The sequence below is a fragment of the Anabrus simplex genome, chromosome 4 (assembly GCF_040414725.1).
Source record: "Anabrus simplex isolate iqAnaSimp1 chromosome 4, ASM4041472v1, whole genome shotgun sequence".
Taxonomy (NCBI): domain Eukaryota; kingdom Metazoa; phylum Arthropoda; class Insecta; order Orthoptera; family Tettigoniidae; genus Anabrus; species Anabrus simplex.
This window is the reverse complement of record NC_090268.1, coordinates 245,861,579-245,874,307: the sequence shown is the minus strand read 5'-3', so window position 1 is coordinate 245,874,307 and position 12,729 is coordinate 245,861,579. Positions and strand designations below refer to the sequence as shown.

At 37.9% G+C, this 12,729-nt stretch overlaps 1 protein-coding gene across 6 annotated transcripts in view; it reads right to left on the bottom strand.

Annotated features, from left to right (window-relative positions):
• Positions 1–4,560: 4,560 nt before the first annotated feature.
• Positions 4,561–12,729, bottom strand: part of Caper (RNA-binding protein 39-like protein Caper) — a 356,013-nt gene continuing 347,844 nt past the window's right edge. For all 6 annotated transcript variants that reach the window (XM_067145486.1, XM_067145480.1, XM_067145482.1 and 3 more), the window contains one exon: positions 4,561–5,188. In XM_067145486.1, the coding sequence (XP_067001587.1) occupies positions 5,076–5,188 (113 nt within the window). In that variant the 3' untranslated portion in view covers positions 4,561–5,075. The remainder of the gene's footprint in view (positions 5,189–12,729) is intronic.

Genomic DNA, 12,729 nt, shown 5'->3' with positions numbered 1-12,729 from the left:
CTTTGTTTTTATGTTGTGAGAATCATAATTCTTTAACGAAAAGAATGTTTAAGCTCAATCAAAGATTTTATTGGTTTATCTTTTCGATGAAGAGACACTGAATGTAATTGAATATTATTTTGACATATTAATTCATCCTATAGTAATTCATGATCATGAATAAATCGAGAATTTATATATTTAAATTATTATTATTGCAATTTTTTTTCATAATTATAGCAAATACGCTTACAATGAATTCCTATATGATTATTTTGGGTTGGATGAGCTTGGATGATTATTTTTATTGCTAGTAAATTATATGAAAGGAAATGAGGGTTCCCAATTGATCTCACGTTAAAAATATACTTTATTGATGCACATAAGTTATCCCTTAGAGGTATCGCGTAGCAATTCGGAGAATATCTTGACGCTTGCAGTGAAACGCGGAATGGAGATAATTATCTTTATTGAAACTTGTACAGGTGAAATGTATTTATTATTCACCGATTAATGGACATGAACGAAGCTGCCGATACTTAGCATCATTTTTAATGCATGATCCATTCAGTTGATTCCAATACGTGATGTGGTCGGAAGAGGGGAAACAGCCGGTGCAATACATGGGTCGCCCATCATGGCCCAAGAAAGAGATCCCCCGAATTTCTACGAATTAATTTACTACTATCTTTCTGTTTTTCTTTGTATAGTTCAACATCTACATTCTTATTAGACTGCAGCCACTTATTACGCCATATTGCCACTTCATTAACTGCATCGACATGCCTCATCAAACCATTTCTTTTTCTTACTAACACCTTTTAGTATCACTTTCATTGTTACTGTTGTATTTTGTTTTGCGTTATTCCACATTCGTTCACAAAGTCATTTGTTTCATCAATGTCTTCTATAGCATATTCTCCCAGAATATCAAATCTCTTTGTAATTTCCACATTATACTTAATCTTTCATCCTCCTGTTTCAGTTTCTCTGTGTCAACTTTGCATCTTTCCTCAGTCTGTGACTTACAAGAGGTGTTCAATTTAATTTTAACAGAAGTAATTATCATATTGTGATCAGATTCAATCTCAGCTCCTTTGTAAGCTCTGATATCAGTTATGGAGCTTCTATGCCTGTTATCAATTAGTACAGGATCTATCTGATTGGCAGTCTTACCATCACACGAATACCATGTTACCTTATGTATTTGTTTATGTGGGAAGGTGGTACTCAGCACATTCATGTTTGTGGATGTAGCAAAATTAATTAGTCTAGTGGCATTATCATTTGCTTTGCAGACTTTCCCTTCCTATTGTTAGCACAAAAATTTCTTCTTTTCCAACTTTTGTACTGAAATCCCCCAAAATCATTGACATTTCTGGGTAATTTATTCCACAGTTCTAACAAGTCCTCATAAAAGGAGTCTTTAACATGATCATCCATGTTAATTGTGGGGGCATGGCAGTTCACAAGTGATATGTTAAACCATTTACAATGTACCTTCAAATAGCATAGTCTTTCATTCACATGTTCAAAGGATAGCACTGACGATACTAGCAAATTTTGGACACAAAATGCAGTACCAAATTCATGGGGTCCAGTTTCTTTACCACTCTTAAAAAGTGTATACTTCTCCATGTCTTGTATACCATTGCCTAATAATCTAGTCCCTTGAATTGCAGCAATTCCCACTCTATACTTCTCCAACTGTTGATTGAGGATTTTGAAGGATCCAGATTTATACAGGGTTCTTACATTCAAAGTTCCTATTCGTAAAGCCGATTTCCATTGCAGGGTCATCATGTTTTGATATCCCATTCTTATTCATCCGAGGCAAATGTGAGATATTCGTGAAAATCTTTTCTTTACGCAACAGAACCGTTAACCCAATGTGCAACCCCCCACCTGGAGGGCCAGAGACTTTTCTGTCAGGTCTGCCATACCTTTGTCAAGTAGTCCCAGGTTTAAGGCGCCAGGTACTAGCCCTCACCCCTTCTATTAGAATAGGATTTGCTGGTTATAATGTATAGCAGGTGGTCCATCAGCCAAATATTTCTTGAGTTTTAGCAGGTACACTTACTCGACATGGGTGCACCACCCAAGGCTCGCAGCCTTGCTGTTAGGATACCCATTCAGGTCTTTAATGGAGTGGTTTCCCGTTCCCTTCCCCATCCTATGCTGTTGGCCATCTAGTGGCTCTTCCGCCTTTAAGAGCAAGAATGTACCAACGGCAAGGGATTGCCCTTCCTTCTACCTGCTCATCTGCCCTCCTAGGAGGCTGTTGGCATTTGGTAGAAGGTGGTCTCCTTATACTGGGAGATACTCACCCCACCAACACAGAAATTAAAATACAGGTTTTTTTCCCCTTGGTGAAACTTACAACCTGAATTTTCATCCCAATTACCATTATCTCACAACATTATCACGGTCACTCGCAATCCAATAACTCACCTGTTTCCATATATCATTTATGTGCATAACATAACAAAGGTTCATTAATAATTTCTTACGAGAAACCCCCATCCCTCAATCATTAGAAGATCAGATAAAGTTTAAGCTACCTTAATTCTCCGAGTTCTATTTTCCAGAAATGTCATCACCCATTCAATCACTCTTGTCTCATTCAATAGTCGTCAATTTCATCAATATTGTCTTCCATGATCTACCCTATCAAAAGCCTTGAATAGGTCAATAGTGATACAGTCCATTTGACCTGAATCTAAAACATCTGTTATATATATCTTGCTGGAATCCTAGAAGTTCAGCTTCAGTGGAATAATCTTTACTAAACTCAAACTGCCTTCTATCAAACCAGTTCGTAATTTTTCCAATATGTCTATAAAGAAAGCTTTCTCAGAGCTTACAAACTACACGTTAAGCTGACTGGCCTGTAATTTTCCGCAGTGAACGTTTACTTTCAGTCATTCCTCCTTCACGAGTTATACCAGAACGTCTTTTAGTTCATTTCACGAGCGTTTGCTCAATGTAATGTACATATTGGTCCAAACACCAGACCACTTCTTATCCTTTCTTCGTACAATAAAATTGCCTTTATTCAGCACTTTGTGGAGTTCTGGATTTGTTATTTTTAGTTTCCGCATTTGTTGAAGGTATATTCTTGTGCATTTAGCATTTACTATTACGTCCAAATAATAGTATTGGTTAACTGCTTGACACTTTGGCAACCATTTAACTATAAATATTATTTTTTAAGTTTTTCTTAATTTTTTATGTTTTTCAAGCTGGGGCCAAAAAACTCACTTTGTGTGACAGTATGGATGTATATTTTTAGTATGCTGATTAGGAGCATGTTACCTATTTTTTGCAACAAGGAGCTGGTTCATTGTCCTGATGCAAAATCCATTTGTTTTTCCACAGATCTGACTGCTTCTTCCTCACTCTTTGTTTAAATTTCCCCAAAACATCAAAATAATAGTATTGGTTAACTGCTTGACACTCAGGCACCCATTCAATTATAAAAATTACCTAAACATTATCGAGCTCGGTTCTTGAATTTTTTATTCTTGTGACAGCCGTACGTCTCCATGGTGATTTCTGGCAACTGCTTTATAATTCACCTTAATGTAAAAGATAAAAAAATGCTAGTTTGTATTGCTCTGAACCATCAACTTTTCTCCTGTTCAATTTTTTCATGCAAAATTTCTCTTATAATCTCTTTATCAATGTTCACTATATCTGCTAACATACTGACACTCAGTTTTTGATCTGCATGCACAATTTTACTAATTTTCTGAATATTTTCATACATTTTTTATGAGACTGGACGCCCAGGATGCGCATTGTCTTTCACCTCTTCCTAAAACTCATTCAACCATTTGCGCCATTCAAAAACTCATGTACATGGCATAGAATAATCTCTGTACACCACAAAAGCGTTATATGGGTGCTCTTAAATTAAAAAGAAACATTTTTACACAAAATTTCAAATTCACATTCTGCTTGACCTTTGAATTGGGCACGAGTTCTGGCAACAAGACGAGACTATCCACTTTTGACTGTGTGCAAAAGCAGACTAACAAAGACAGCGAGATGAAACAACCAGCACAGTGTCCCTGTAGCGTCCTGTCTCAATCCGCTCTCCTGTTGGACCTGTAGAAGGTAGAAGAGCAGTGCTGTTTGTTACTAGCCACACCTCATATAGGTAATACTTTTTGTTTACAATTTGCTTTACGTCGAACTGACACAGATAGGTCTTATGGCGACAATGGGATAGGAAAGGCCTAGAAGTGGGAAGGAAGCAGCCGTGGTCTTAATTAAGGTACAACCCCAGCATTTGCTTGGTATGAAAATGGGAAATCATGCAAAACCATTTTCAGCGCTGCTGACAGTGAGGTTCGAACCCAACATCTGCTGGATGCAAGCTTGCAGCTGCAAAGCCAAAACCGCATGGCCAACTCGCCCGGTTCAGTAATAATAAAAATGGTTTTGATGAGAGATTCAACCTATTTCATTTTAGGAGTTATAAGAATGTCAAAAAAAGGTGATGTAAGTTCTCTCTCATGAAATGTTAATTAGTAAGCCAGTGCACTGTTCTGATCTTAAAGAAATATCACACAGAAGTAAATAAATATTTATATGTATTTTATCAATACTGATGACTACAAAGTAAACAACAGAACTCATTACATACATATATAATTTTTATAGCAACACAATGAATCAGGTGAAGAAAAGATGAATGTTAACAACCAGGACACTGTTTGCAAATTTGAGTTTATAAGATGCTGGTAATAATGCTAATTAACACTAACACGCTATTAGCCAGATCTTCTCCCATTCGCAGAATTCTTTCACCATAATGTCACAGGTTAAAAATTCCCCCATAGTTCTCAAGGAAATTCACAAAGATGAACATTTCTGCTGAGAGTCTTTGCATCTCGCTGATATCACAACTATCCATCATTCATACCAGTATAGTAAACATACAAGAGGGAATATTCAGTAAGTGAAATAAGGATCACAAAGAAGAGAGTATTTAATGGTGTGCACATTTGTGCACAACATCCTATTCATTTTACTGAATATTCCCCAATGTTAATTGCACTGCTTCAGGAAATTTACACGGTTCCAACATTTCAAAGTCCTCTCCGAGCAGCTGATGGCATTAGTAACTGCATGGCAGTCATAGCATCAGGAAATAGGCTGTGATAATTTATAAGAGGCACGTAGGCAGCAGTAATGACACGTCCTGCAACATAATAAATAATTATTTAAAACACCAGGAAATTACATCCATCTTATCACATTATTAGCCTATTTCTTACCAGATGAAAACGGTAAAATCTTAAGACATGATAAATCCTTTGGGGTTTTGCCAAATGAAAGGAAACAAATTAAGAGGAGTCTTTGCTCTGCACGTCTGTCCATGACTTTCTCAAACAACTTGAACATACTTGACCGTTGGTCTATCGTAAGTGATATTGTTCGTCACCAACCTTCCGAGTGGGAAGTGATGACATTATTTTTCTCAAAGTAAGATGTTTCCTGTTCAACTTTGAGCTAAGATGGCATTGTCACTTCCCACTTGGAAGGTTAAACAACAATCAGTAAAGGCTAAAACAACAATCAGTATTATCAATTTCAAACCATTGTTGTTAGGAAAGTCTTAAGTCATGGACAGACATGCTTCTCCTCTGAAGACATGGAGCAAGGTCTCCACGAAATAAAGACTAATTCTTTTGTTTTCTTTGGCAAGGCTAATTCCCGAGAGCTCTTCATGTCTATTAATTCAGGCTGTGGAAGCATCAACCTAAATAGTAAAGTCTCATGTTTAGATTGATGCCTTCACGGCCCGTTATAGACATGATAATAAACTTTTGCGATTTTGCCATGTCTAGACAACAGTAGAAGCCTTCCTAAAAGTATCCTCTCCACAGATGTTTCTAATGTTTAGATTAATCCTTTCATGGCCCATAATTGTAAACATAGTTGTAATTGTAAAATCTTCGTTTATTCCACAACGCAAGACACTACTTAGAAACTTTGTAAAATCTTAAAAATACAAATGATCCTATTTATAAAACTGGGTGAGAAAATACATTAATTCTGTAACCATGAATATTCACCTGACAAAGCTGAAAATCCCCTTGAAAGCAAAGAAACTGCAGAGATCACCACAACTAAGGGTACAAAAATATAATCAGTTGTTAATTTGGTTTATAAATGTTATAGCGCAGCTTCAACGTGTGAATATCCGTAGTTGTGCAAAATGAACTTATTTCCCCACCCATTATAATTGACTCTCTTGCACTCAGCGTGCCGATTGGTGGCGAGAGGTTATGGCGAGAACGCTTACAGCGGTGTGGCTGTTAAATGGTATCAGATGAATGTGACAGTAACTATCTGTTTATTTAACAGATAGATCCACCAGTCCTACAAAATATTTTTATTTTCGACAAGTGAAATCTGTTGACCGTGAATGTTTATATTATGGTTGTTCGAAGTTATCGCATGGATCTGTTTTTGGTTGGCTTATGAATACAAAAATTTGATCTTGCTATCAGTTTAGTTTAGAGATTTATTTCTTTGGGAGTTACATGTATTAGTTGCCTACAATTTTAGGAAATCATTTTATTTTGGGGTCTTTACTGTGTACAAAGATAATGTAGGCATGGGCACAAAAAGTGCAATTTTGTTTTCTCTCAAAATAATACTGTATTGAACACAAGTGTAGGATTTTCCATTTGCATTTGAATTTATAAAGAATCAAATCTTGTAAACATTTTAAGCTAATAAACCCCACTGATAAGTTAAAAATGGAGGCTTCTACAATCTTTTACATAAAATAAAAAAAACTCTGAACTGAGGTACCAAACAGTCAACTGGTAACTCAGCACTTAAAAGGTTAAGAGAATGTATGTACACAATAATGTACTGCAATAAATTAAAATAAGCAGTGCATGAGCCTAATGAGTTCTAAGAATGAAATAACGAATCAAAACACATAAAAACCTTATATTTTTTTTTTCTTACAGCTATAATGAAACAGTATTCTGCAGGTCCTATTATATTCCCTTAAAACTATCAAACCAATCCTCAGGTACACATAGATATCACAACAATTCTATGAGCTGTGCTCAGCAGGTAGTCTTGGCAGGCAACGTATCTGAGCTGGCAGGGAATTCCCATAATCTGATGACAGTCACCAGAAATGATCTATTAACTTTATTTATGCAGTGTACAGGAATAGAAGAGCCTCCGTGGCTCAGACGGCAGCGCGTCGGTCTCTCACCGCTGGATATAGTGGTTCAAATCCCGGTCACTCCATGTGAGATTTGTGCTGGACAAAGCGGAGGTGGGACAGGTTTCTCTCTGGATACTCCGGTTTTCCCTGTCATCTTTCATTCCAGCAACACTCTCTCCATTATCATTTCATAGCATCTATCAGTCATTAATAATCACTTTGGGAGTGGCGACCCCATCATACTATTAGCCTATATATGATTCATTCATTACATCCCTGACCCAGTCAAAGACTGGAAAATAGGTTGTAGTTTTTCATAGGAATAGAAAGAAAAGAGTGTGAATGGGCATTTAGGTCATGAAAGGATAGTGAGAATGGGAATTTAGAATAAATACACAGTGGCTGGCTTCCAGCTAACAATCTAAACAACCTTGTTAAAATAAATAGCTGCCGAAGTTTATCAGGCTTCAGTCAAAGAGCCTGATGGTATGGGGTGATACGAGCATCAGTGAGCAAGCAGAAATTGCCAGGAATGCAACCGTGCTCCTTCCGCAGTTTTGTATATGCTTATAGTTCTCAGACATCTGACAGACAGCAGCACAAAGCCTGTAGTTTCTTAATCTACCACAACTATCACTCTAGTCGCTTTATTTATGAAGATATGAATTTTTTTAAAGCACCCCATATTTTGTACACTGTGAGTAGGAAAATGGCCACAGCCACATGGGATGTGTTACAAAAACTGATGATTTAGCTGAATATATTAATAGCGTGTGTCAATGATTACACCGAGCCTGATGAAGATGTACGAATACCAGGGTCATGTAATAATGATGTTACCGGGCAAGTTGGCTGTGCGGTTGGGAGTGCGCAGCTGTGAGCTTGCATCCGGGAGATAGTGGGTTCGAACCCCACTGTCGGCAGCCCTGAAAATGTTTTTCCGTGGTTTCCCATTTTCACACCAGGCAAATGCTGGGGCTGTTCCTAAATTAAGGCCACAGCCGCTTCCTTCCCATTCCTAGGCCTTTCTTGTCCCATTGTCGCCATAAGACCTATCCGTGTCGGTGCGACGTAAAACAAACACCAAAAATAAAAAAATAATGATGTTGGTGATGTTATTTCAGAGACAGCCAACAGTACCACAAGCGACAGTTTTACTGATTCGGAGAATGATGCAAATGAAGGTAGTGTAGGCCATGGTGTAGGCATTATGACAATGTCTATATGCACAGTAAGGGTCTGTATCTTGAAACATCAGGTCCTAAACATGCGCCTGTCTTTTACTACATATATATATATATATATATATATTTGGAATTTAATTGTGAAAGAAACAAACAGGTATGCAAAACAGTTCCTCTCTTCCAATGAGCTAGAAAGAGGACTATAGAGTGGCTAACGTGGCTGTTACAGAGCTCTGGGTGGCGCCAAGGCGAAATAGCGACTCCATAGTTTAAGCGCCATTCGTATAATTTCTTCCGCTTATGGAGTGTTACTTTTAATAGATTAGATCGAATAAATTATGCTCTCAACATGTGTGGCATGCAACTGGATGTAGAGAAAACACGAAGAATATATATATCATATTTCAAATGGTTTTTTTTGACTAAAGTACACAGTTTTGGGCGATTAGCAGAATTACGTTGCCTGTGTAGCACAATCCAGCGTGTGTACATTAGGCCTACTTTTATTTTCTTGTAGGAACTCATCAAATGGCCAAACACGATAAACGGTATCCTGCCTGACCGAGTGGCTCAGACGGTCGAGCGCTGGCTTTCTGAGCCCTAGTTGGCATATTTGGTATTTGAATATGCTCAGATACGTCACCCTTGTGTCAGTAGATTTACCGGCCCGTAAGGGAACTCCGGTGGGACAAATTTCCAGCACTTCAGCTTCTCCGAAAACCATACTAAGTAGTTGGTAGGACGAAAAAACAATAACACTATTTATTATTACACTGTACCCTAACAGAGCACTTTTCCCCAGCATTTTGAATATAAATATAAAGTGAACAACGATGATACAAGTCGCTTGCTGTCCAACGCCACACCTATAATATTTAGAATTTCCTAGTCACCTCATCCCCTCTGAGAACGATACGGAGTAATATGAGGACTTTCAGTCCTACATCACCACTACTACTGAGCGAGTTGGCTACGTGGTTCGCGGCATGTAGCTCTTGGCTTGCATTCGGGATACAGTAAGTTCAAATCCCACTGCCGACAGCTCGATGGCTTTTTTTCTGTGGTTCCCATTTTCACATCAGGCCATCACCTAATAACATCAAGCCAAACAATCGACCAAAAGTATTTTTTAATTCTCTAATCTAATAAAATAAAGCACATTGGATACAAAAGCGCCCAGCACGATCGCGAAATCCCAGCCTTGTTCTATCCCATCGTAGCGAAAAAACGCGTGAGTGGGTGCAACATAAGGTGAATACAAAAAATTTTTTTAAAAAATCGGCGTTACCATAATTTTCTTCAAAAAATATTGAAGTGAATTATTCAAGAAAGTTAATTTATGTGATTTAAGATCATTAACACAAGAAGGGCTGATCTCATTTTCAATAATTATTTCAAATTGTTTATCCTACAAATTCTAGTTCTGATTTTATTCTTCTTTCTTTATTCGTTATGCCCGTTTACAGAGCGCGTTGGAACAGGTTAGCTTGATGATAGTTTTCCTCTCTTGTTCTCCTCCCAAAATCTCTTCATGAACTCGCTATGCTGTTTCTTGCGTTCTTCCATCCATTATTTCCCTGTGTTTCTTTTAGCCTTTTCCATGAACGTATGCTTTGCAACCAGATTCCCAAAAGCCTTACGATCCCTGATGATATCTTCTGTGATGTTCATTTCTTTTAAGTCCTGCTTTATTTCCTCAAACCAGCTTATTTTGACCTTGGAATTAATTATACCAAGCAGTTTTTTTGGCATATCTAGTGTCGTCCATTCTACAGATGTGGCCATAGAATTTCAACTGTCTCCTGCGTACGGTATCGGTGAACTTGTCGACTGCTTTGTACAAATCTACAGTTTTTCTTTTGATCCATACACCATTTACATGAACGGGGCCATATATTTTCCTCAGAATTTTTCGTTCATGTTTTTCAATTTCATCAATTTTAGAGTGGTCTCCTAGAGATGTGGTTTTTGAGGCATACAAGGCTTCCAGAAGAACAACAGTCTTGTAATGCCAAAGTTTTGCATTTTGTGACGTCACTCTTTTATTGTAGTGGTTCCATGTTATTCGGTATGCTTTCAGGAGTTTGGTGGCTCTTTCTAAATTAGCTTTTCTGTCCAATCTGGATGGTACAATGATTTCTCCTAGATATTTGAAGGGAACTTGTAATTATTCGATAATTTGTCTGTAGTGGGGATCTTTGGATATTCTGGTGTCTTCTTATACGATATTTGGAGGCCTGTCTTTGATACCATCTCATGCAACTTCTCTATGGCATACCTGGTTTCTTCACCAGTCATGGCAAAGATAGATAGATCATCAGCAAAAGCTAGGCACTTCATGTTAATTCTTTGTTCCCGAGTACCAATGTTTATACCTTTGATTTCTTTTCCCCATTCCCTGATGACTTTGTTTAACACTAAGTTAAAAAGGATTGGTAAGAGGCCATCTCCTTGTCGAACTCCTGTATGCACTTCTAAAGGCTCTGATAGTTCACCTAGAAACTTCACTTGAGATGATATGTCTGGCAGATTAATTCTGTGGTCTTCTTGTCCACACTGAGCTCTCCTAGGATGTCCACAACAGTTTGTTTGTTGATAGAGTCATACGCCTTCTTAAAGTCCACAAAGGTGACAAATGTGGTGGTACTGCGGCGTATACTTAATATCGTCTTCAGACTCCAAATTTGCTCAAAACACGATCTACCTTTTCTGAAGCCTGCTTGGTATTCACCAATCAAATGATCTGTTTGTTGTTCTACTCTGTTCAATAGCGCTTTAGATAGAACCTTGTATATAACTGGTAAAAGGGATATGCCTCTGTAGTTGTTGGGGTCCACTCGATCGCCTTTCTTATGTAACGGATATAGTTTTGATTTTATTATTATTATTATTATTATTATTATTAAGGAATAGTTTATTACACCATTGTTCACTTAAAACCATGTATTCCATGGCTCGAGAATACTTATTTTTCGTAAATTATTATTTTTACCTCCTACTAACTATTTTATTGGATAAGCCGAGGTGCTGGAATGTTGTCCTGCAGTTCTTTTATGTGCCAGTAAATCTGACACGAGGCTGAGCACCTTCAGATACCATTGTACTGAGCCAGGATCGAACCTGCCAAGTTGCTTAGTGTCCGGCTCCTTGGCTGAATGATCACCATGCTGGCTTTTGGTTCAGAGGGCCCCGGATTTGACCGGGTTGAGGATTTTAACTGGGTAGTCGATAGGTAATTCCTCTGGATCTGGGACTGGACAACCTTCTTCATCTACACACAACGGAACATACTACAAACCACCACAGAAACATGCAATAGTAAATACATCACTCCACCTTGGGTTGGCGTCGTCAGGAAGGGCATCCGAATACAATTAGGCTAAATCCAGGTAACTGGGAGGAGACCAGGATTTATTATTATTATTATTATTATTATTATTATTAAAGTTATATGAATTATTTCTTGATGTTGTTACATTACTTTGTTCAAGGTTTTCTGTTCTACATGTTCATTCCCTGTAAGTAGGTCTAAATTTCTTTAATGGCAATGTATTGTGATTTGTTTTGTAATTAGGCCTACTGGAAATGCGCTAATTTTCTTTCTTTATACAATATTTAAGTATGCAACCTGTGTCTTGTATTTTTAATGTCCTTTTAAACAGACATTATGCATCTGAGTGCTTCCCTAATAAAGAAAACTGTGAAACAGTATTTATTCACACAGCCTCTGTACTTGCTTCAACACACGCCCACTCGATTTGATCGCTTACAATATGGCGGACGTGGCTTTCAAGTAGATTCAAATATGGTGGTCCAATAGCCACTCTAAAGTCCTCTTTCTAGCTCGTTGCTCTCTTCTCTCAAACCACTGTCACCCCATTCAACACCTCAACAATGGAGACCTGTTATTGTCACAGAAATAAAAGCCTTTGTGGCAGAATTATTGGGAATAGGTATTACAAGAAGGCCACCCATACTTTCATACTGCCAGGCTGAGTGGCTCAGACGGTGAGATGCTGGCCTTCTGACCCCAACTTGGCAGGTTCAATCCTGGCTCAGTCCGGTGGTATTTGAAGGTGCTAAAATGTGTCAGCCTCGTGTCGGAAATTTACTTGCATGTAAAAGAACTCCTGCGGGACTAAATTCCGGCACCTCTGCGTCTCCGAAAACCGTAAAAGTACTTAGTGGGATGTAAAGCCAATAACATCATTATTAACTTTCATACGGGTCTACTAATTCAAGACAAATTCCTTGGTTCGGGACCATGTTTTCCTGCAATAGGTTTCAATTCCGAAATTTTTCCACCTTATTGACAATATTATCATCTTTTCAACTGGCCACCCTAAATATTATCCATGTACA